Raw genomic sequence first — 24,233 nt, 5'->3', positions numbered from 1 at the left:
AATCAACTAAATGGCGGAAAACTGGTCCATACGACATGCACTGACCACCAGGGGCCAGACGCTTAATGCAAGAGCTGCCCCCTGGTGGTTAGTGCACTCCAACAGGGGAGCACCACTCAGCAAGAAGCCGGGCTCACCGCTGGCAAGTGCTGCTGTGGTGGTGTGAGCCTCTCTCGCCTCCACGGCAGCGCTACCAAACAGCAGCACCGCAGGCGCAGTGGGGCCGGGATGCGCGGGAGTGGTGCCCGGCCCTGGCTCAGGCTCCTCTCTGGCCACCTACTGCTTCGCGCACTGCTACATCCCTCAGGGGATGTTGGAGTGCCGGTTTCACCTGTCCTGCAGGGATCAGGCCGAAACGGGCATCCAACATCCCCCAAGGGGTCCCGGATTGCAAGAGGGCGCAGGCCAGGCTGAGGGATTCCCCCCAAGTGCACGAATTTAGTGCACCAGGCCTCTAGTATATTAATAAAATTCTGGAAGTTTATTAAAATTAAAGTATAAGCCATATATTTTAATATTAAACACATAGAATAACTGTCAAATTGCTTAGAAACTTTTATAAATTTCTGAAACACTATTAACTTCTGAACACACCCTGCTGCAGCCTTCAACCATTACAGCCACACTTTCTAACATCAGTGTTGTAAACAGCATGTATCAGGATTTTGTTCTGCCATCTGGTCTAACAATCTACCTTTTAATTGGCAAATTTGGTCCAGTTAGCTATTGGTACACTTGGGCCGGTTTCTCTCATCTCTGTAAATCTCCTGTCCCTACTGCCAAGGTGATATGGCCTTGAATTGTAATTTGAGATGATTATGGACTTTTTTCTTATCTTTGGCCTCCCTTTTTTATGATCAGGTGCTATTGACCATGCACCCCAGGACTGCGATGTAGAAACCTAATCCCTAGTGTGATGGAATCTGGAGGGGGAGACCTTGGGAGGCGACTTTGTCATGAGGTCAGACCTCTTCAATGGGTTTAGTCATTGAGAGGCCCCAAAGAGGGGCCCTTGACCCCTGCCTCCAGGTGAAGACACCACGAGAAGATGGCCATCACGAACCAGGAAGCAGGTCCTCACCAGACACCAAATCTGTGGACGCCTGGATTTCCAGCCTCCAAAACTGCGAGAAATGTTTGTTTCTAAGATACCCAGTCTATGGTTTTCTGTGATAGCAACAGAACGGACCAAGATACCAGGTTTAGCAAGCTATTCCTTGTTCACCTTTCCTCAGTGTCTCCTATGACTATCCAGGTTTCTCCTTTTTTAAGTTCTTCATCCAAAGTATGTGAATGGGGGCCTTTGAGACGTAACATTCTAAGTTGCAAGTTCAGTTTCTGCAGTCCTCAAACACGTAGCTCCACAGACAGGCCGGCTGGTGGAGACCCTGACACCCACTGGTCCCGGCTCTTCAGGCCTGCCCTCTGCTCACTCTCTCTGGGAGCTTTCAGAATGATCTTCGCTTTCTTTATCTTAAATTTCACTACCTAGCAGGGAAGGTGGATGAACTACATTCTAGGTATGTAGCAACATGAACCTCACAACAGCGGATGGAAGGTGACGATATACAATGTGTCATGCCTTTCCCAAAATGTTCAAAAACATGCAAAACTAAAACAAAACAGTAAATTGTTTAGGAATATGTATTCAGGGGTGGGCAAAAGTAGGTTTACAGTGGTGAGTGCGTGGAAGTTCATTTTGTATTATTCTTGTATTACATATTTTTCCCTATGAACTGTAAATCTACTTTTGCCAACCCCTGTATATGGCAACATTGTGAAGAAAAGGAAGGAAAAGATGAACCCAAAATCCAGGTAGTGGCTCTCTCTTTGTGGGGGATGAGGATGGGGATGCGACAGGAGAGAGGCCCACGGGATGGGGTGAGGGGGTCTGACGTATTGGTAATGTGCTGTTGTCCCAGCTGGGCGTGAGAACATGGGTATTCTTTTTATTTTTAAAAATACTCGACTATTTTCACACATATAAAAATCTCACCTTGTGGTTGGTTGTCTAGCAACGGCTCACAGGTCAGGATATTGGGAATATGGTAGCTGTGGTGGCCACTCATGGTCCAAACTGCCAGAGACGAATCAGGGATGGGATGGGAATGGGAGCTCCCCATCTTCTCTAAATACACGGAAGCACCTCTGGACTCATCTTCTCACCTCATGGGGGGTGGCGGGGCGGGGGGCGGGCAATGCCCCATGACTGGCCCGCACTGGCTGCTCTGAGGCTTGGATCTCATTGCTTGCCTGTCTACTCAGTGCACCTGACTCAGCCGTGTGGACAGATAGGCTTTCTGATCACCAGCCCCTAAACAATCCCCAATCTCCAGATGGTGCTGCCTTAATAAGAGACTCAATTTCACTCCAAAGTCCAGCATCAGCGATCCTCGGGTCTCCGTGCCCCTCAGGCATCCTCCCAAGGAGCCGCCGTGGTTCTCCAGGCATCTCCCAGGCACCCAACAATAATGCCTGTGAACTTGATGAACTGAACTTTTCATCAGCCGATTTCCACACACTCACCACCATCTTAAAGACCAGCCAAAGGAGGCGCGTGAACAGCAGAGCTGTGCCCAGGAGAGCTTTTATTTGTACGGAACAGTTTTAAAAATACAGAATAAAATAGCTTTATCTCTACTATTATTCACAACGTCTGGTCCAAATATTACATATTTTTAAAATACTTAAACGTTTAATGAAGCCATGTTAGAAAAACAATATGAAAATTCTTTTTAAAAACTCCATAAAAGAATTACACATCTCAAAAACAACCCCACCCTAAATACCCTCAGTATGCAAAATAAAAAAACGAACAAAATCCCAAAAAGGTACATAGCCAAAGTCAGCCACAAAAACTCAAGGAAAATACAGGCATCCCCACTGTGTTAAGAACAGTCAGAAATTTATTAACGTATCAAACAAAGGTTGTTACAAACGAACGAAAGAGGGTATTAACTTGAACTGTCAGTAACATGACCAGGCTGGTGAGGGTGTCCTAAATGCCAGAAAACACACACAATTCTAAGGACGCTGGGAGTTACTTATGCAGAGTGATGACGAGGCACAGTCAAGAACCACCTAGAAGAACAGGAATGTGTGTGAGGCTGCTGAAAAGGACGTGCTTTCTGGGTCCATGGGCGGAAACGTTGGCAAAACGCGCGGTCTTCTCGCACTGTCGGGTGGTGACTGCAGGTCGGGTAGCGGGGGGAGATGTCCTGTTCTCCGTGTTCAGGTCGTAAGCGGACAGAGCACAGCACACGCAGCAGGTGAAAATCCAGGCTCTTCTCCAAAGCCAAGGGGCGGCTCCCCGGAGAACTGCCAACGCTCAGGCTCGTTCGCACCACCACGGCGTCCCGGAGGCGTGGCTGGGTGCACACCAGGCATCCAGTGACAGCCACGCCAGGCCTGGTGTCTGCAGCCAAGTGCACACCCCCAGCACAGTGGCCCGCAAGATGCCGCCTCTCCTCGCACCAGACAGGTTCTGGAACGAGGTTCCCGCCACAGCTCCCTTTTCACCTTCTCTCTGGCCTGGCCACTCTTAGCGGCATCAATATTAAGGAAGATATATAGTCGCCAACTTCAAGTCTAGGTTGCTAGTACCAGTATTTCAGCAGGGACATGAATTAAAGGAATAACAACTTAGCTGACGGTCATAAAATATACGCATGGGTAAATAAAGTATACACACATACTAGAGATTCATCAATGGAGAAATTCTATCATCACATGACATTGTCATGAAAATTATATCATTCCCTCCCTGGAAAACTGTAACTATTATCCTGGGCAGAAATGTTATTTTACTATATGGAAATACTGCAATATTCATGCATAAACCAAGTTGTCATCATGAAAGTCAGTGTTCTACAGTATAAAGCAAATCCTGTGTGTGAATTTGTTACCATGAAAACGGGAAACCATCAGGACCCATGATGCTTCATTGCGGCTGACCTGGTTAAGCCACTTCTCTTGCTTTGATCAATCACAACAAACTCACTAAAAATTAACATTTGACGCCCTCTTAAGAAAGATTTGATACTAATGAGTCTGCGTTTAATTCCCTAGTGAGAATGAGAATGAAAATTGCTTACAAAGACTGGAGCTATTTCCCAATTACTCTGTGAACCATGTTAGGTATTTTAGCAAAACCGGTGGTGGGGCCCATGACCCACCCCCACTGGGATACGGCAGCATCTACTATCCTTATAAATACTTTCCATTTCTCTTCTATATCAAAATGGTTCACATACATGTGAAGATGGTGGGTAGGTGGTCACTGTGGAAACTGGAAGCGAATGCCTTGCTCAAGGACACTTACATGAGTGAGTTCACAGGGACAGATCATGCATGGCCACCGTGTCCCTCCAAACCTCCCTACAGGTGGTATCTTCAAACCCAGGCAGCAGATGAACACACTTTTCTCCATTAAACTCATTCTGTCGCACATGTGCTAGCAGAAGGATCACTTCCTAAAATGGTTGGTGTGTGCTGCTTGGGCAAGATTTATGCGTCATCCTGAGGCTCAACTCCCTCCCTTGGACAATGGAACAAGAAGGGCAAAACCCCTTTGCAAAAGGCGGTGTGGGAACAGGGCTTCCTTGCACATAGGAATGCTTGCAGATTTGAAATGGACCCAAGGAGGGGTTTCAGAAGGGAGTGGGTTTCTGGACAAGCCCGGTCAAGTTATGTTGAAAGGAACTTGTTTGTTTCTGAATTACTGAAGGCCCAGATGCTTTTATTTGGGTATTTGGTTCTTCTGCTCACCTACAGAGCTAGAATACTGCAAATCTTTGGGAGGTGTAACAGTTTTCCCCATTTTTCAAAGCTGAGAAATTTAGATGCTGAGCAGAAATACAAACAGAAGGAACAGTGAGCAACTCAGTGTCAGAGGACTGTCAGCCTGGAGGGCATACCAAGTTCAAGGGACGGAAATGGTTAAGGGATGTGCTTCAAAATAAACTAGGCATCAAATACACGTCAAAGAAAAGTAACATACAAAATTAAATGTAATTTATAGTCTAAGTTCTTTACTTAATCTGCATAAGGTCTTGGCAAAACAATGAAGTGGCTCCGAAGAGAGTTCTTGCTAGAACAAGCCTTGAAGCCCCCAACTTCCCAGGAGTCAAGGAGGTGACACAGAGGCAGCCAGGGGACAGGAAGTGCATGAGATGGACACAATAGTGCTGAGACCCAGACCCACGGCCCGCCGTTGGAGACAGCACCGCCCACTGCATTCAAGCCTCAGCCAGGTCAATGAACACTTCGGAAGAGAAGCATGACCTCATGAAGTGAGCTCACTACGTTAAGTCTCAGAATTTTCTGGCTGAAAAACCTAAACCAAATCCAAGAAGTTTCTTTCCCCTCCCCCACAAAAGGAATTTAGTGTTATTTAATTAGAACTCAACAGAGGGGACCTGCATGCTGCCTTTCTCACCACCACCTTCTGCAGGAACGTCAACAAGAACGGCAGCGTTTGTCCAGGGATCTAACCTTCCCCTCTGCCCCTCTGCCAAATCAAGACCCAGTGGACATGCCACATGGCAACCCACAGAAAGTCCCCTTACATCTTAACCGCGAGAAACGACTTGCAACAGAACCGCAGCGGTGGGTACCAGCACGCCCACCATTCGATATGGCAGCTGTTTGGTACCTGCCCTGGCTTCCCTTCTTCACAAAACAAATTCACCTACAAGGTAGGCCGCGGTTTCTGGGCTCTGGTCCAGTAGTTAGTTTTGATAAATAGATTAGGCATTACAGTATTTACACTTTCATGGTATCAAGCAATACAACCACAAAATGGTTACTGGCCTGCAAAAGCCATGACAGCAGCTTCCCTGATGGCGTCCACAGCTTTACAAACGCTGGTTCTTTCTTTAATGGGAGAAGTGGGAGGGGCACAGTAATAGGGATGCAAGGTAAAAGGATCACGTGGAAAAACACTGATTTCAAAAATCTGCTAAAGTCAGTAATATTAAATAGGAATAAAATCTTGTATTTATAGACACATGTGACAATAACTGACATCCACATGACAGCAGAGCCAAGACACCCATAAACGTCTGGCTGGTGCCCCCGTGTGGCACTCCACTCCTGTTGCACCCCCAGGAGTGAAGTGCCAGATAGAGTGTCTCAGCTCCTAGTGAAGAGCGAGGGGCCAGTGTGAAACGTGCTGGCCCAGCCTGGGCCAGGGTGGCACCGAGATAGGGCAGCTGAGAATCAGATACTGACTTCAAGGTACCTTCCTTTCCCCTCAGTCCCCCAAACACACTTCCATGCTGATACTATGTGTACAGACCTTACCCAAGCAGATGGGGCATAGGTCTGTACAGCAACATGCTGCTGTTTCCCACGGGAGGAGCAGGGAACGTGGAATCACATTTGACCAGCTGTGACAATGCGAGGATACTGGTGCCCTTTCACCACAGGAGGCTCTGTGGTTCAGGCGGAGGTCAAATAAAAACCAACCAACCAACCAACAAACCAAGCAGGTCCAGGTGCTTCCAGGACAGGAAGCCCCTAGACCAGGGGGGGGGGAACCTTTTTTCTGCCAAGGGCCATTTGGATATTTGTAACATTATCCACTTAACGTAATTCACTTAATAAAAATGTTGCTATGAAAAAAGCGCCTAGATTTATTGAATTCTGAGTCCCGCCTGAGGTTGCCCTGGCAGGCCGGATGTTCCCCACCCCTGCCCTGGAGGCGGCCAGTAAAAAAGCTAGCATGGGTGGTGGAAGGGGGGCTGAAAACAAGGAATGGCTGTGGATTTCAAACATCTACTCCCACCGGAGGACAGGAATTTCAAGTTCAGTGACCACAGCCAGCAGTGGACATTCTCAAGGGCAAGGGGTTTGGGGCTTAAATAAGGAGAGAGGTGAGACACTATATTAGACACGATCACCACTCACAACAAAAAAAAGCTACTTGCAATCTGTCTTAGCTCTGGGGTACAGAATGTAAATGCAGATACACAAACATATATGTTACCGCTTGTTACTCAGCGAGAAACTACAGATCATGCCTCACTGCGGCCAGGCCACAGGGCAAGCTACGGCTATACCGTGGCCTGCAAGTCCTTGTCCGGACTCCGGCTGCTTGCGCTCTTCCCGAGGCCTTTCCACGTGTAGCCCACAAAGGTTGGGCTGATGGGTAAGTAGCTGAAGCATTTGTATTTTTTAATAACGTTCATGCCAAATGGCAAATCATAGGACTCCATGCCATCAAGCGACTTGCTCCCTTTGCCCACGCCCTTCTTCCATTTCCGAATTCCTCTTTCCTCCGGAGTACCTATGGGACACACACATCAGAACAAAGCGATGGAGTGTTTAGTTTAGCAGTTCTTCCAGGAACGGAGAATCCAACATGCTGTCCCACAGATCAAACCTGCAGGATGACAGCAAATCACCCTGATGGCACTTGGCTATCCGGGGGCCCAAACCAGAAATCCAAGAATCGCTAATCCATCCTGTTCCTTGTGCTCCATGTTCAAATGAGGCCTTGACCTCACCCCTGTCCTTCCACATGATGCATATTCTTACTGCTATTTTTACTGTGGAAGTCTGGCCCAGGCCGTGTCATTGCTTTTCAGGGTCATGTTGTCAGTCTAACTGGCTGTCCAGTCTTCAGAGTCCCCACCCCACCCCCCAAATCTGCTCTCAAACACTGCAGAAAACAACAAAAACCTCTAAAATGCAAATCTGATCTTGCAAAATGGGACCCCGAGTACTTGTTATACACAATGCCTTCATCAATTGGTCGTGGCAACCCCCCAACCCAGACATTCTGAGTTTTGTACAGCTTCCCTCTATGTTAGTGTGTCTGTGTGTGCGCTGCACGCGGCTACGCCCCCCTTGTCGTGCTCCTGTGAGGATGCACTTCCACTGGTGAACGCTCTGGGCCACTCTGGGCTCTGACAGATGAGCCTGGTGCGGAGGAGCACCGCTGCTGCCCTCCGCTGCACAGGCCACGCACAATACACCGCTGTGCCCAGCCGGGGACGAGCTCGAGTCTATGGTGCAACATTTAGGGTCCTCATTATTTTCCTACATCTAAGCTATGTCTCCACCCCGTGGTGTCTCAGTAACAAAACTGACTTTAACTTCCATCTCTGACTCATGTGTCTCTCCCTCAATTAGTTCTGACTTGGGAGAGAAAGAGGGTGTTAGTTATTGACCCTCATAAATCTAACACTTTCCACCTATTCGTGTATGTGTTCATCCCAGTTCCCACAGCATCCTCTTGATTGAGGCTTTTTGAGGGGGTGGGGGTGTGAGGGGAGATATCTCAACAAGACCTTAAAGCTCAAAAATAAACATTACCCTCCCTTGATGGCAGGTAAGTCTACCGGTGTGTCTGTGGCATTTACAACAGTACAGAGTAGCCTCTGTAGGAAGCTTGGAAGGCCACAAGGTCACATCCTAGTCCACCACCCAATACTTGGCATCTCCCAGCTGAGAAACAAGGGTTATGGGTGTTGGAGAAAGGCTGCCTCCCAACCTGTGCCACTCGCTGATCCTGCAGCAGCCTGTGCCCACTGCACTCATGGCACTTGGTCTTAGTTGGCTGGCAACTGCCTTAGGAAGGACTTGGACTCGTTTAAAGGACAGGCTCCCCAAGCAGGAGAGGTGCCAGAGGCTGCTGTCAATGCAATCCAACTGCAGGGTGCTGGGCAAGGCTGTGCAGGGAGGGCAGGCAGGCTGGAGTGTGCCCAGGGCAGCCCACTGCCATTTCGCCCCATGCAAGGAATTTCTCTAAAAAGTAGCTCAGCAAGGAGGAAAACAGCTCAGTAAGTTTATTAGCAAAAAACTGATTTCATAAAAGAAGGCTGGAAGTGTCATCTTAACCTCTTAAGAAAAGACAGTTTTGACCAGTGATGGCTTTGAACTGACTCCCTCTTCCTGCTTCCTATATTTATTTGGCAAAAAAGTAATTCACATAAGTAATAAGCATGTTTGACATATACCACATACCTGGGATGGTGTTATCCAAAATAAAAGCCACACAGCCTCCTACAAACATGGCCGTTGTGAGGAGGACGTTCAGCACTTGATCAATGCCTGATATCCCTAGAAAGAGAACACAGCGGTGGGGTCACTGTCAGCCAGGACCGCCTGCCCTTGCCTGGGAAGGAGCGCTGGGGTGGGCACTGGCCGCCAGTCAACGCAGTGCACCAAGTGTGCATCCCTCTTGTTCATGTGCAGTAATGTTTCAAACTACTCTGAATACCTTCAATAATAACCAGAGGAAAATCCTTAACCTGACACAGTGAAGTCACCCTAGAATGAAATGTGAAGCCATTGGGGGGTGTTGTTTGCAGATTTAAAAAAAGAAATCAATATAAAGAAGGCTGTGTAAGGCTGAAAAAATTACAAAGTGAATAATAAGACAACAAAAATGTTTGTGGTATCTGCAATCAAACAAAGGTTTTCAGAATCCTCAGTTACTAATTTGTGCTTAGCTTTTAATTAGGAACAACTGGATTTATAAAAATGTCCTTACATGAATGTGATATGTAAAAATATCACAAGCGGCAAGAATCTCCTTGCTATTAGAAGTTTACATACTTTCTCTATTTAAAACATATGAGCCAGTACTTATACTCCTAGATGTATACCCCCAAGAACTGAAAACAGTTACTCAAAACAATACAGTCTATCCTCATTATTGGACAATTCTGTACCTGTGAATTTGCATACACACTACAATTTATTTGTAAGCCCAAGATTTATACTAGTGGTGTATTCAGGCATCTGTGGACACGCACAGAGCAGTGAAAAACCTGACTCGCCCAACACGCATGTTCCCCGCTGGGGTCAAACAAGGTGACACTCTGCCTTCTGTTTCAGCTCGTCCTGTAAACACGTGTCCTCTGAGCAGTCTATTCAGTACCACTCGCTTCACATTTCTGTGTTTGTTGTTGTTGATTTTGCGGATTAAAATGGCCCCCAAGTGTTGTGCTGACGTGCTGCCTAGTGTCCTAACTGCAAGAGGGCCGTGAGGCGCCTCAGGGAGAAACACGAGTTAGAGGAGCTTCGTTCAGGCATCAGTTACAGTGCTGTCGGCAGCCTCCCCCGGGAGCAATGGGCCAGGATCTGCTAGTTCCATGCTCACAGAACGTAACTACCAAGAGTGAGCACTGATTGTATTGAATATAAACTGTAACTGAAAAATAAAATTTTAAAAACTTGATTGGACTGAATATCAAATTTCATAATAGCACTAGTCACAACAGTCAGAAGGTAGAAACAACCCAAATGTCCATCCATGAATAAATGGATAAATGGATTATGGTATGTACATACAATGGCATATTATTTAGCCGTGAAATGAATGAAATACTTATACATGCTAGGACATGGATCCATCTTGAAAACATTATGCTAAGTGAAAGAAGCCAGGCCCACCTCACAGGATCCTACCTGTGACAGGATCCCATTTATATGAAATGTAAGAAGAGGTAAACCCACAGAAACAGAAAGCAGGTTGCTGGCTGCCAGGGGCTGGGAGAAGAGGGAAGGCAGGGATTAACTTCTTAATGGCCTTTATTTTTGGGTGATGAGATCGTTTTAAAAACGAGGTATGAGATGGTGGTTATACAACATTGTGAATGTACGAATAAGCCACTGAACCATTCACTTTAAAATGGTCAATTTTATGTTACGTGAATTTCACCTCAGAAAATGTAAGTATGTACACATATATAAAATGGTCCCCAATTCTCCATAAAATGTTGGCAGCAACAGCTATTTCTTAAGATGGTTCCCCTTTACTCATTCCCCATGACGTTGGGGAATTAAAATGAAAAGAAAGGTTCTGAAAGGTTCATCTTGAATTCAAAGTAGCTATAATTCCTGTAGAAAAACAAGTATTTCAAAGTCTATAGAGCTTCAAGAAATTATAAACTTTAACATAGCCTTAGTCTGAGAAATCTAAGGTTTTACACAGAGGCATTCTCCCAAAGGAGAGGGTCCTAGTGGTGAAAAGAGAGACCCTGACATGCATGTTAGTTGCATGCACACGCCAGCTCATGTGGGAAGTGCAAAGGGCTTCCAGATAAACTGCAGCAAAGTGAGATTCAAATGAAACACACAGGTGAACATTCACCAAAACAATCCTGAAGTTCCCACGTCCTCTCTGACCGGTGATGAGCTGTTGGAAAACTGGTGGCTCTGGTTCCAACCACCCCCCATTCCCCCCCCACCCCACCCCCGCCTGCAAGATTCAAGTTTTTCCTACCTGTGACAAGAGGGTTCTGTCTGAGGTAACTTGGAAGGACGAGTCCAAAGAAGATGGAAAATCCAAGCACAAAGAGGTTCCGGGAAGAGTTTAAATCAATGAACTGCAGGTTAGAGAGTCCAACGGCTGTGATCATTCCTGGAAAGAAAACATCAGACAACAAGCTCCAGTCACTCACACGGAGGAGCTGACACTACATACAGCACGGGGGACAGATGACTCACAGCTGCTGAGGGCAGACTCCCTACAATGTCCTTCCTCTGTCCCATCAGACACAGGTCAGGAGACCAGGCAAGGACAGGACGGGGACGTGACTAGCTGGCCGCTCGGCTCATGCAGAGGCGTGAGCATCACACTGTTCTAAGGCTGTAAGGCTTTCTTTAGACCACGCAGGAAACTAAGGACACGGGTTTCCCCTTGACACCTCCATGCAAACATTCCTATTAAATTGGGAAACCCACCCAAAGCTGGTCCCTGACTACATCAACTAAATGGCACAGAGACCCACTGTAAAAACGGTCTGTTTTAAACAGTCCATTCAGAGGGTAAGATAGGTTGAGTTAAATCACCAATTAAATACCAATTAAAGAGATTATGTCATCTTATTTTTCTTAGACTAAATATTCTACCTTTGGTTGTACCTTCAACAAAAATTCAACTCAAAGAGTGATATAGGTTTTTATGTTTTATATGTCTATCCTTTTGCATTATAAAATAGAAATGCATTGCTACCTCCAATCTTACTGAAGAGATTTAGCAAAAAACCATAATCTCTATGAAAAATTAGCAAATACGAAGAAAAGGAGCCTCGGAGGGGCAGCCCACCATCAAGGAAATGGACTTTTACCGAAGAGAGTACAGAAGAGGGCGCCAAGCACAGGGTCCGGAAGGGAGGCGAAGAGGGCGCTGAACTTGCCGATCATGCCCAAGGCGAGCATGAGGGCGGCCCCGTACTGGATCACCCGGCGGCTGCCGACCTGCAGGACAGAGGCAGAGGCAGGTGTTCAGTTCACGAATTCCCCAGCCCCTTGGGGCAAATGTGACAAAACTCTTATTCAAAATCTAGATTATTTTTAAAATATTTAGTTAAGAGGGATCGGTCTCATTTGATAATGAGGATTGAGCTCAATGTACAATTACTATAAATTACTATAAAGCACCCAGAGTAAAAAGATTCCCACCCCTTTCCTTGTTCCACTGGGCCCCTGCTCCTCCCGTGACTCTGGGAGGGGGCCGGGCAGGACTCAGTTTTGCTTCTCTGAGCCCTGGATGCTGTCACCTTGGTGTGGACCTGCTCCTGCACTCAGGTCCTGCATTTCTAAAGTCCGCAGTCACTGGCAGGGACTAACTTTTAGTATCAAATGCAAAACGTAAAAGCTACCTTCTGCTTCTGCATGTCCTTTGGGTTTCTAGCATCACCCTTCACTCAGCAAGTTAACCTACTCAAAGCACTGCAGCCTCAACAACCCCATCTTCCCCGTACCCTGAATCAGACAAACCCCAAATATTTCCGGAACCTCCTCATGGTGTCTTTCCCATTAGAGTGACACAGCCTAGAACAGCGGTTGCCAACCTTTCGGACCTAACGGACCTCCAGTGGTCCACTGGTTGGTGACCGCTGGCCTGGAGGACCAGGTGCAGAATTCTCGGGGCCCACTGACTGGCCGGCATCTCCACTCCACCTCCATCCACGTGACCCGGGCAAGCTACTCAACCTCGCTGGGTGTCAGGATGCTCCTCTCTATAACTAAACCTGTGGTTTTGCTTTAAGGGTTAAATGAGATGATGAATAAAATAGTCTGAACAGCACCTGGCAAGCACCAGGCTATTTGATAGCCTCCCACTGGGCCTGCCGCCCTGGCTCTCCTCTGTCTCTGTCCGGTGGTAAACACACTGGGAAGTCAGTGCTCTGCACAAGTCCTCTGGTGCTCATGAATTAAAACACAAGTCTCAGGCTCTTGCACACCGGCAAGCTCCCTGACCCCTTCCCCTCCCCAGGCCCCACCCCGTCATCCTGGGGGCTTACTGCCTGCCCCTCGGTGTACCAGGCTAACCCTGGCCTGTCTGCCTGGGACACCCTTTCCCCCAGCCCCCTTCTGGCTGGTTCCAGACACATCCTTCAAAACACTACCCAAATGTGACCTCCTCCGCAAAGCCCTCCTCCATTCCAAGGCTTGGTCCCCCTACCCCCCAACTCCCACGCCCCGATGCATCCTGGGCTTTTGCAGTACCACTTATCATTTCAATGGGGTCTCATCGTTATCTGTTACATTTGATCTCGGCCTTCTAGAAGCTACCATCTAGCCCACTGCATCCAGGCAGCGGAGGGGGAGCTGGCACTGGGTTCAAGAACCCTGTGTTTTGGCTCCTACTTAGTGCTGCCTCTCCCAGGAAGACACCCTGATACATAGGAGGTTCCAGAATGTTTGGGGGAATGTTCACTGGCTTTAAGTATGACTTACAGTGGGAAAATGGCTACTTACACTTAGGTTAGTTATGGGGAAATGAAATTTAAGATCCAGTCCCTCAGTTGTACGCATCACATTTCAAGTGCTCCCCAGGCTCCTGTGGCTGGTGGCCCACATGTGACCGCACAGATGCCCCCACTGCACACCCCACAGGTGCCCAACGCTGCCCCCACCCCACACCCCACAGGTGCCGAACGCTGCCCCCACCCCCACCCCACAGGTGCCGAACGCTGCCCCCACCCCCACCCCACAGGTGCCGAACGCTGTCCCCACCGCACAGTGTTCTGCTGGGTGGTGCTGGGCCCAGGGATCAGCTAAGAGTCAGAGTGGGCTCTCATGGTGCAGATTGCTGTCCAATCACGGCTAAGACTGAAGCACAGCCTCACTGTTTCCATCTACAGCTCCTCCCACAAAGCACCAAGTGCGGGGAAGCAGTGAAAAGGGTCAGGGAACTGGTGAATCAGTAAAAATGACCTGTGCTTGGCTGTATTACATGATAAGGAACACTTTCATTTATACATGGCTCATTTTTCAGCAAACATTTTAAGGACCTACTATGTGACTAGCACTTGTTAGACTGGGGGGTGGGGGCTGATACAAGCTTATGATGAAAGTCTAGTACTGTTGCAGTTACTCTGTGTGGGAACCCAGTGGGGAAAAACTGAAGAATCAGAAAGGGATCCCCGGAGATGGTCTTGAGGGATGAATTTATTGGAGGAAGACCAACCAGGTAGAAGAAACAACCTGTGCGAAGACCACCTCCCAGCAGGGTCAGGCAGCCCTGCAGGTGTGCAAGGAGAGGGACAGGCCAGCCTCTGGGATGCCTGAAACCATAAATCCGACATGAAAACCATGCACGGAAGGATGATCTGCCTTAGATGCTGACAAAAAAACAAACCACAACAAAAATACCAAGTAGCAATGGAGCCATTCTTGTGTTTAACAAATATGAACTGAGTGACTATTATGTACTTTACTAGAGACCTGGTACACAAAATTCGTGTATGAAGGGATGTCCCTCAGCCCGGCCTGCACCCTCTCCAATCCAGGAACCCTCGGGGGATGTTCGAATGTCGCCATCTCTGGCTTGCCTGAGCCTCAGGCTGGCCCTGGGCGGCTGGGCAGCTGCCATCCCCGGCTTCCCTGAGCCTTGGGCCAGCCCTGGGCAGCAGCAGCCGTCATCCGTGGTTTGCCTGAGCCTTAGGCAGCCGCTGCGGCTTTGTCCGGAAGGACGTCTGGATGGTCGCCTGGAATACGTCCGGTCTAATTAGCATACTACCCTTTTAGTATAGATGCTCCAAACACAGCTCTAAAATCCCTGCCTCACCCTGGCCAGTATTGGCTCAGTTGGCTGGGTTTTGTTCTGTGCACAGAAAGGTTGCCAGTTGTCGGTTGATTCCTGGTCAGGGCATATGCCTAGGTTGTGGGCTCGATACCAGATAGGGGGTGTGCAGAAGGAAGCCAATTGATGTTAAGCTCTCACATCAATGTTTCTCTTACTCTCTCCCTCTCCCTTCCTCTCTGGCTCTAAAATTCAATTTAAAAATCTTAAAAAAAAAAAAAAATCCCTGCCTCCCATTCCTGACAAAGAGCCTTTCGTCTACTTTCCTGCTGCCCACCTCCCTCCTGACCTCCTTCCTGAACTTCAGCTCTGCCTGTAGGGCCATCATTTCCGACTTTCCAAAGGCTTTCCACAGTGTGGAATGCAGCACAGGAGACACAGTGCTCACTCTGTTTCTAGAAATAAACTTTGAGCTACATATTGAGGAATAGGATGAAGAAATAATACACAGTCACTATAGTCGAGCTGCCAAATTACTAAAATCAAGCTGGTTGAGGCATGAGGAAATGAGCTTATTCTTGTTCTAATTAGCCTGGGAGCTTAAACTTTTGAACTTTCCAGTTCTGTGTCAATCCCCGGATATACATACACCAGACCTCCAGCTAACCCTCTGATAACCCCCCTGAAGGACTCATGTATCCAGACCACCTGACATCCATTATCCCAACCACACCTCCTGGCACCCATCTTTCTGACCTTCTGACATCCGATTCCCATCCTGGACCAATCCTAGGGCTAAGAATGCAGGACTGATACTTCTCAAGAGTATCGTTTTTATTGTAAGAACTCTTAATTGTTCTTTCTTCTTCATAATGTTTCTAGGTTTTTGTTTAGCTGTGTTCCCAATTTGCAAACTCTAAGACCCTTGAATAAATCTTTATCATTTATTTCTAGCCAAAGCCTTCAGCTCGTTTTGAGTACACTCGACAGTAACATATGAAGACGCTATCAATAGCTTACCCACCACACGCTGGACTCTGCTAAGTGCTTTACATCAAGTTATTAATTCCAGAGCCTTGCATACTGTATTGGAGACTGAGAGAGATGATGTCACATTGGGAAAGTGATGGAGCCAGGACCGAAATCCAAAACAGCCACAACCCCCATGCCTGCCCCTCTCCGTGGGACAGACATTGGCACACTCAGCGGAGAAGTCCTGCCTGTGCAATCTGACCCCTTAGAACTTCAGAACAATGGGGTAAGCAGCCTCAACTCCTCATCAAGCAGGTTAGAATGTCCATGGCCATGGAAATCCATGACTGGATAAAAAGTAGCTACTATTAGAGTTGCCAGGAAACGGAGGCAGATCTGTGGAAGAGCCACAGATCACCCTCTTCCTATGTGCCCTGGGATTCTGATGCAGGGGCCCAGGCCAGAGCCATTCGACAGAACTTTATACACTGATGGGAATATTCTGTATCTGTGCTGTCCTACAGCAGCCACTGGCCACAAGTGACCACTGAGCCCCTGAAATGTGGCCAGTGTGGCCAAGAAACTGAATCTTTTGTTTTAACTAATTTACACTTAAATGGCCACATGTGGCTACTGACTACCATACTGGACAGTTGCTGGAAGCTACCCATTGTCTACACCAGGGGTCCTCAAACTACGGCCCGCCGAGGACATTTATCCGGCCCGCCGGGTGTTTTTGCCGCCGCTGCCTGTCCCGCTTAGCAGCTGACTCGTCCCGGGCCCACAGTGCGCATGTGTGGAATGTGCGCCGCACTCTCCAACTCCCCTCCAACGGTCTGAGGGACAGTGAACTGGCCCCTGTTTAAAAAGTTTGAGGACCCCTGGTATCAGGGAAGTACAAACAAGGAGCCTAGAAGGCTAATGGACCTTTTGGCAAGGGCTAAAGCTATGCACCGATTGTTCTGTCGAGACAATGGTGGCTCAAGCAATTTCCTGAGCTAATGATCTCAAAGTAAATCTTTACTAATATTTACTGACCTTTACGATAGTCTGTCTGCTACCGGAATTGCCTGCCTAAGGGCAAGATGTGTATCTAAAATTGAATAAAAGGCTGGCAGGGCCTGGGCACCAGTGAAGCCTCTCCGATTGAGCAAGACTCTCCACCTGGCCCCGTGTTTTCCAAATTCATACTTCTTGTCTAGTCTCGTCATTTGTGCGCGGCCCTTCTCCAGGTCCTGAACCCAAGCCACGCAGGATGTGGCTGTCACAATCTTTCATAGACAGTGCAGATCTAGAATCGTCTGATTGCAGACCTCAGTTCTACTCAGGAAAGTGACTCGCCCTTCAGCTGGATAAGAGGCAGACCACAGCCCAGAACCCGTGCCTCCTTTCTTCCGGACTGGACCTCCCATCAGCTACATGGCTCAGGCCAGAGCAGTCTGCTGCCCGCCCCACTTTCCCCACCAAGGCAGCTGTGCAGATGACTGGATTGTACCATCTCACAAGGCAATGAAAACCGATTCCAGGACTGACACTGCCCTTGAATGGATGCAGCCTTTGAGTGACCCAAAGGGATTCAGAAGGAAAATCAATTTATCTCATTGAAAAGCACTGGCAGGTTGTCTTTCAGAATAAGCTGGCACCATTCAAACTGTAATAAAGAGAATTATTCCCTCGACCACCTCAGTCCTGTCTTAGGAGGAACCTCAATGAGCAGCACCACTTATTCCCTACAGTGACCCTGCTCCTGCGTGTTCTGAAGGGGCACAGAAAGGGAGCTGGCTTAGTAAACTGTCTTCCCCTAAGAGTCCCTCCGTCTACAACAATTTTATGTTGATGTTATTTCAGATTAGTTCTATGTGTACAGGTTCAAGCAGCACACTGGCTAAAGAGCGTGTGAGCCTGGCCAGCGTGGCTCAGTGGTTGAGCATCGACCTATGAACCAGGAGGTCACAGTCTGATTCCCAGTCAGGGCACATGCCCGAGTTCTAAGCTTGATCCCCAGTGTGGGGCATGCAGGAGGCAGCCAATCAATGATCCTCTCTCATCACTGATGTTTCTCTCTCTCTCTCTCTCCCCATCTCCCTTCATCTCTGAAATCAATAAAAATATTTTTAAAATAAACAAATAAAAAGCGAGTGACTTGTGCCCCATTCGGTGTCCATGTGAGACACTCTGTGCAGCTTTGGTTCTCACCACTGGCAGCAACAGACCCAGTGGTGGCGCTGGAGAAAGTGCATTAGGAGCAACCGGCAGCAGGTGGAGCCATCTGCACGCGTGAGGCTGAGCTCTGTGATGGCCCCCAACTTACAGGAAAACCAACGGTGCTTATTGGGCATGCCCTGCACCCTCTCACCTGAATTTACAGTCAAGATTAATCAAACTCAATATTTGGTTTCTTTTTATCTGGCTACAGAATCTCAAAGAAGACAGTTTAATAAGCCAGCATTCCCCAAACCCAGCAACAACAACAGAAGGAGATGGGGGTGGGGGTGCGATCTCAGAACTGGAGGCCTTCCCTGTGGAACTCATGTGGTCAGACCAGTCAATGAAATGGATCAACGCTCAGTGGCCCAACCATTTAATTAGTAAAATGTTTGTACCTTAGTAATTCCCAAAACTCCAATGTTGGGACTGGATGAAGTAGAGCCATTCCCAGTACCAAATATGCCATCGAGAACACAGGAGAGACCCTCCACGAAAATCCCCCTAAAATGTAAAGGAATGGGGCAAAAAGAAACATTCATTCAATGGGGAACACTCTGAGATAGGCGCTAAGTGGCCATGACCCAAAGGTCTGGGCCACAGAGCTACAGCCTCTGCACGCCTGGGAGGGGTAACAAGGCAGTCTCAAGCCCCATGCCAGACCTACAAGCTCATTCAGCTTTGAAAGCACCTCTGTGAACCACCCATTAGACACAGGCATTTAAACAGCATTCCAAATTAAAAGCTTTTAGCCAGAAAACAGAGCCATTTGTTGGGATCTAAGACAAATATAGGCTGTCCATTGATTTGATTCCTCTGCTATTAATAACATAGTTTCACCAGGAAAGACATGCTTTGTAATTCTGTAAACATTGACACTTTTAAAAAGAATCAACATACAAGTAATTTAATCATATGCAACAGCTCAAATGGAGAAAGACATAAATCCAGGACTGAAACCCCTTACAGAACCAACATAAGAAATGCTGCCCTAGCCAGTTTGGCTGTGGATAGAGCTTCAGCCTGCGAACTGAAAGGTCCCAGGTTAGATTCCGGTCAAGGGCTCATGCCGGGTTGCATGAAAGGGCTTTCATTTTATCACATAAAAGCTCTTTCAAATGGGCAGCAGCTCGGGGGGAGCAGGGTATGGGGGTGACCTGGGCAATTTTATCTTCTGTGCGGCCTCCATAGGGTCCAGTTCACTCCTGGCATCCAGAAAGTAATGACCAGGTGTGCTGAGCACCTAAATATGGCTCACAGTTCATAAACCTCTAGATTTTGCAGACTTCATTTACTCCTGCTCATATTTCTCTACCTATATAAATTGTAAATGTGCCCTAACTGGTTTGGCTCAGTGGATAGAGCGTCAGCCTGTGTACTGAAAGGTCCCAGGTTCGATTCTGGTCAAGGGCATATGCCTGGGTTGCGGGCTCCATTCCCAGTAGGGGACATGAAGGAGGCAGCCGATCAATGATTCTCTCTCATCATTGATGTTTCTCTCTCTCTCTCCCTTCCTCTCTGAAATCAATAAAAAAAACCTTTTTTTTCCTAATTGTAAATGTGAAGAGATGACACAGCATCCACCCTTTAGAACAGTTGAAGAAAACAGGAATAAAGGGGACATACACCCATGACCCCAAGCCAAGCAAATAACAATGATGGTGTCTGGCCTGTGTTTTGGTGAATTTAAGGTCTAGAGTGACCTCAGAGAACATATTATGCAATTGTCACTGCGAAGAAGAAAGGGCGAGAATTCTGCTCATTGTTACAAATGAGGAAATGAGGGCAGAATGAGGGCAGTGGCTTGTCCAAAGACAAACAGCCAAGGAAGAGCCCTGTTCTTGCCTGCCTCCAGGCTGAAACTCTTGGTTTCTTCTCCAAGATTACCCAAACCAAAGCACAACAAAGTGAGGTGGCGGGCCCAGTGAATTACTCGTGTCCTCAGGAACGCACCTGTTTATGGCGTGGATGGGCGGCGGCGGGGCACAGGACAGCCTTGCGCAGGCGTAGTAGTCCCCGATAGACTCGATGATACTGGAGACAACAGCGCTGAGCATGCCAATGACACCAGCCGCAGAGATGGTGGGCAGGCCCCACTGAACTGCGGAAAGAAGACCAACGTGAGATCCTCACGGTCTCCGAGGGGCAGGCAAACGTTGTCACACACTAAGTCATTCAGCGCGCCCAAGGGCGCTGCAAGGCCCACTCAGAACCTGAAGCTCACGGTGGACACTTGATGTTTAAACCTACTGGTACATCACCGATGGCCAGATGCCTGGGAAGGGCTCCAGAGTCGGATGAAGATGCCCATCACCAGGCTCGGGCCGCTCTGTGTCCTTCTTTAAAAGACATTGTTTGGCAGAAAGAGGCGGGTGCTTCTCTTCCTGCTTCAAAGCCAGAGTCTAAATTACCACTTAACCAGCCTGCTATGTTGGGACAGAAATTTGTGTTTTTACGAATTTAACCCTGCTGTGCAGAAGATCTTTAACCCTGCTGTACAAAGTATGGTGCAAACCAATGGTGCCCTTGCTCTGGGACTGGCATCGAATGAAAAAGCAGTGAAAAGCCACCAGTTAAATTTAGATCCCAACCACAGAGCATGGGACAAGGTGCAGATCACCCTTCCCTAGTGTCATAGCAGCACTTTCCTATTTTTTATTTGTGAACCATGTTATGGAAAATTAAATAATTTAAGAAAGCAAAGAGAAGTCCCCAGGTAGCTTCAATTTGAGGATCTGGATTTGGTTCCTTCTTCATTAGATGTACTTTGAAAGGGAAAAATCTCTTTGGACTTTCCAAGCCATAGATCTCACTTAATAAAAATACCATGAGGAGCTTTCACTGTGAGAGTGAATAGACTTCTTTGATAAAGTACCTAGACCTTCTTCCCTTGAACCATTAGTTATAATATAGTCACTAAGAAAAAACACAGTGGGAAGAGGAAGATTGATAAGACAAAATGGCCTCCTGTGCAGGGGTCATTAAGGTCGTTTGATGAATGCTCCAAGAACAGTGTAATGGTTAGACATCAAAGGGAGGCAACCCAAACTGGGTCACAGCGAGTGGAAGTTGGGAAGTCAGGAAGAAGACATCCCTGTCCGGAGGGGGTCTAGAGAGCAAGAGCTGAGTGGAGAGGGCATTCAGAAGGGCAGCGTCGGGCATCAGCAGGTGAGCAGGACCAGGGGGCAGGCATGTTTAGGAGGGCTCCATGCGCCACCTAGAGGCGATTGGCCTCTCTCATAGGTCCGTGGTCGGCAAACTGCAGCTCTCGAGCCACATGCGGCTCTTTGGCCCCTTGAGTGTGGCTCTTCCACAAAATACCACGGCCTGGGAGAATCTACTTTGAAGAAGTGGCATTAGAAGAAGTTTAAGTTTTAAAAAGTTGGCTCTCAAAAGAAATTTCAATCGTTGTACTGTTGATATTTGGCGCTGTTGACTAATGGGTTTGCCGACCACTGTATAGGTAATGGGGAGCAACTTCAGGTTTGGGAAGAAAAAGGTGACACATGAAGTCAGATGTGCAGAACATGCCTGGACTGTGCATGAGGACAGAACTAACTGCTCCCACCTGGGCTACTTCACTCCATGGGAGCAGACAGAGGACTCAGAGGCCCGGGGTTAGAGGGTCAAGATACACATCCACGGGCAACGGCCCAGCACGCTCTATGCCCACTCTAAACGGGCTTGGTCAGCATCTCATCTCCAGTGGGTTTGGAACAGATTTTTCTCACGCAGACAATTTCTTTATCAAGCAACATTTTGTATTTTTAATATCTTTTCTATGGTTACCTTGTTGCTGATGTCAAGTTGTGGTTTCATTTTAGTGTCTTGATTTAGGGGAGAGATTTTTATTTCATTTTGCTATTTACTATTTTTTCAGAAATTGCCTTTTACTGTTTTCTATTTTTTCCCCTTTGTGCCTGAAGTCCTTACTTTTGATTTATAACATCCTTATTCCATCTACTTCAACATTTTAAATTTGTAATCTTTTACATGTTGGACCTTTTTTCTTCAGATTATATATATTTAAAACCTTGTTGGCTTCCAGCCTTCTATATGTACTGTTATTTCATCTCTCCTTTAATTTATGTTGTTACTTTATTTACCGCAGTGTTTCTCAACCTCAGCACTGTGGACATTTTGGGCCCCAAATCTGTATTTTAACAGCCAGTCCAGGTAATTCTTAGCATGCTAAAGACAGAACATAAAGACAGTGACATATTTGAAAACTGGACTCCAAATTAAGCCAAATCCACCTGGCTTTCTGGGGTAGCTTTTCCCTGGGCAATAGAGCAGCTCACGCAGTTGGGGGTGACAGGACGGGAGCCAGACAGCTGTCTCTCAGCACATGCACAGCTGCTTCTCCAAGGAGCCCACCTGCATCCTTGGAGGTGGGCTCCTTGGAGAGCCACCTGCTCATCTCAGCAGCCACGTGCAGAGGTGGAGGACCACCCAGCATGTGCTGTGGGGGCTTCTCCCTACATGCCCGCCCAGGCCACCTCCTGACTGCCTCAACAATTGGCTTTTAATCTCTTTCTCTCGGATTATATGTATACTGGAGGCCCGATGCACAAAATTCGTGCAAGGGGCTCGACCCCACCATTGGGCTTCGTCTGGAAGGACATCTGGTCTAATTAGCATATTATGCTTTTATTATTATGGATTTATGAACTATGCATTTTTTTAAAAAGGAGAGGAGTACCTATGTACATACATATATACTTAGACCATATGATCTGATGAAAGTGTTATTTTAGAAAGGCTACATTTTTTTAAGTGTTTGTAAATGCGTCAAGAACAGAAAGGACAACTGCCAATGTTGCCATCATTGAACAGGCGTACAACAGCTGTCTCTGACCCAGTCCTAATATTCTTGGCCTTTCCTTTCTCTCCTTGTCATTATAAAACGTGAAAATGTGACTGCTATGAGCAGGGGAATAAACAAGCTCAGGCTTCTCTAACTAAGCCCCAAATGTCAGAACGGAGTCTACACCACAGAACAACTCAGCATTTATAACGACTGGGGAGGGGTCTTCCCAGCACACGTGAATCCAAATGATACCTCAGCTGGGGACTGTCCCTCCCCCCGACCTTGCCAAGAGTTATCCAACACTTAAATCTTAACTAATGATCCATCTTCCACGCATTTGTGAATATCAGTTTACCTCTGACAGCTGGACCAAATTTTAAAAGATTATAGCTCCCCATTATAAGATTATACAAATCCCATCATGCTTGAGCAGTTTGCTTGCTAATCTTCAGGCCCCTCCCACTCCAGTCTGCTCACTTCAGAGGCCTGGGCCTGTGTACATGGCTCTGTACTTGTGTTTCTATGAGCTGCCCTTAAATCCAGGCCACCAGACCTCAAACCTGGCAAGAGGCCTCTTGTCTAGGATTTCACTCTAGTGGAACCCAAAGAACCAACTAGTTAACCTGAGAAGGGAGCTGGTTCGTCTTTCTGTGTTCATGATGGCCCTCCTGGGACAGGACCTCCCTTCTTTGGGGGTTGAATCCTCTAATGACCAGAATGGTAAGACCTACAGGGACGAGAAGGCTTCTCCTGCTGCAGAGCCTTCTGCTAACTTCCAAGGCCTCTCAGTTGCCCTCGTGAGCTCCTGACCCCTCTGCCACCAGAATACTTACAGGGGTACGGGACCTTAAACCACGGGGCCACCAGAAGCACACCCTGCCTGGCGTCTGTTCGAGCGTAGAAGCCATACTTGGTGCTGTCAGGAGGGAAGACATCTGTCACTGTGAAGATGAAGCAGAGCAGCCAGGACACGAGGATGGCCAGGATGATCTGAAGGGGTAAAAAAAAAAAGGCTCTGTTAGCCACAGAGGGGGCGGCTGCTGGCAAAACATATGCCTTCCTACCATCTGAGTGCCATAGCCCAGAACCCCCCATTGCCACCATTTCACTCAAAACACCCATAAAAGATCTGCGGAAAGCCTATTGCTTGAATGGGATCAGATTTAGAGAGAGGAGTTGTCTGCAGATAAAGTTACTTTCACCCTAAGTCTGGCTAATAAAATAAAGATAACGGACAATGTCCCTCAGAGGCAGCGTGGA

General features: G+C 47.5%; 1 protein-coding gene across 4 annotated transcripts in view; it reads right to left on the bottom strand.

Annotated features, from left to right (window-relative positions):
- Positions 1-2,571: 2,571 nt before the first annotated feature.
- SLC23A2 (solute carrier family 23 member 2) overlaps positions 2,572-24,233 on the bottom strand; it is a 128,037-nt gene continuing 106,375 nt past the window's right edge. For 3 of the 4 annotated variants that reach the window (XM_079783906.1, XM_079783905.1, XM_079783907.1), the window contains 7 exons: positions 23,807-23,963; positions 20,117-20,264; positions 18,562-18,667; positions 12,084-12,213; positions 11,237-11,374; positions 8,971-9,066; positions 2,572-7,288 (listed from right to left, as the gene is read on the bottom strand). In XM_079783906.1, coding sequence (XP_079640032.1) covers positions 7,056-7,288; positions 8,971-9,066; positions 11,237-11,374; positions 12,084-12,213; positions 18,562-18,667; positions 20,117-20,264; positions 23,807-23,963 — 1,008 coding nt within the window. In that variant the 3' untranslated portion in view covers positions 2,572-7,055. Of the gene's footprint in view, positions 7,289-8,970; positions 9,067-11,236; positions 11,375-12,083; positions 12,214-18,561; positions 18,668-20,116; positions 20,265-23,806; positions 23,964-24,233 lie in introns of those variants that run through there. The other variant, XR_013814169.1, reaches the window with a different exon arrangement.

The sequence above is a fragment of the Cnephaeus nilssonii genome (genome assembly GCF_951640355.1).
Source record: "Cnephaeus nilssonii genome assembly, chromosome: 11".
Classification (NCBI taxonomy): Eukaryota; Metazoa; Chordata; class Mammalia; order Chiroptera; family Vespertilionidae; genus Cnephaeus; species Cnephaeus nilssonii.
Note: the sequence above shows the minus strand (reverse complement) of the source record. Positions and strands in the feature narration are given on the sequence as shown.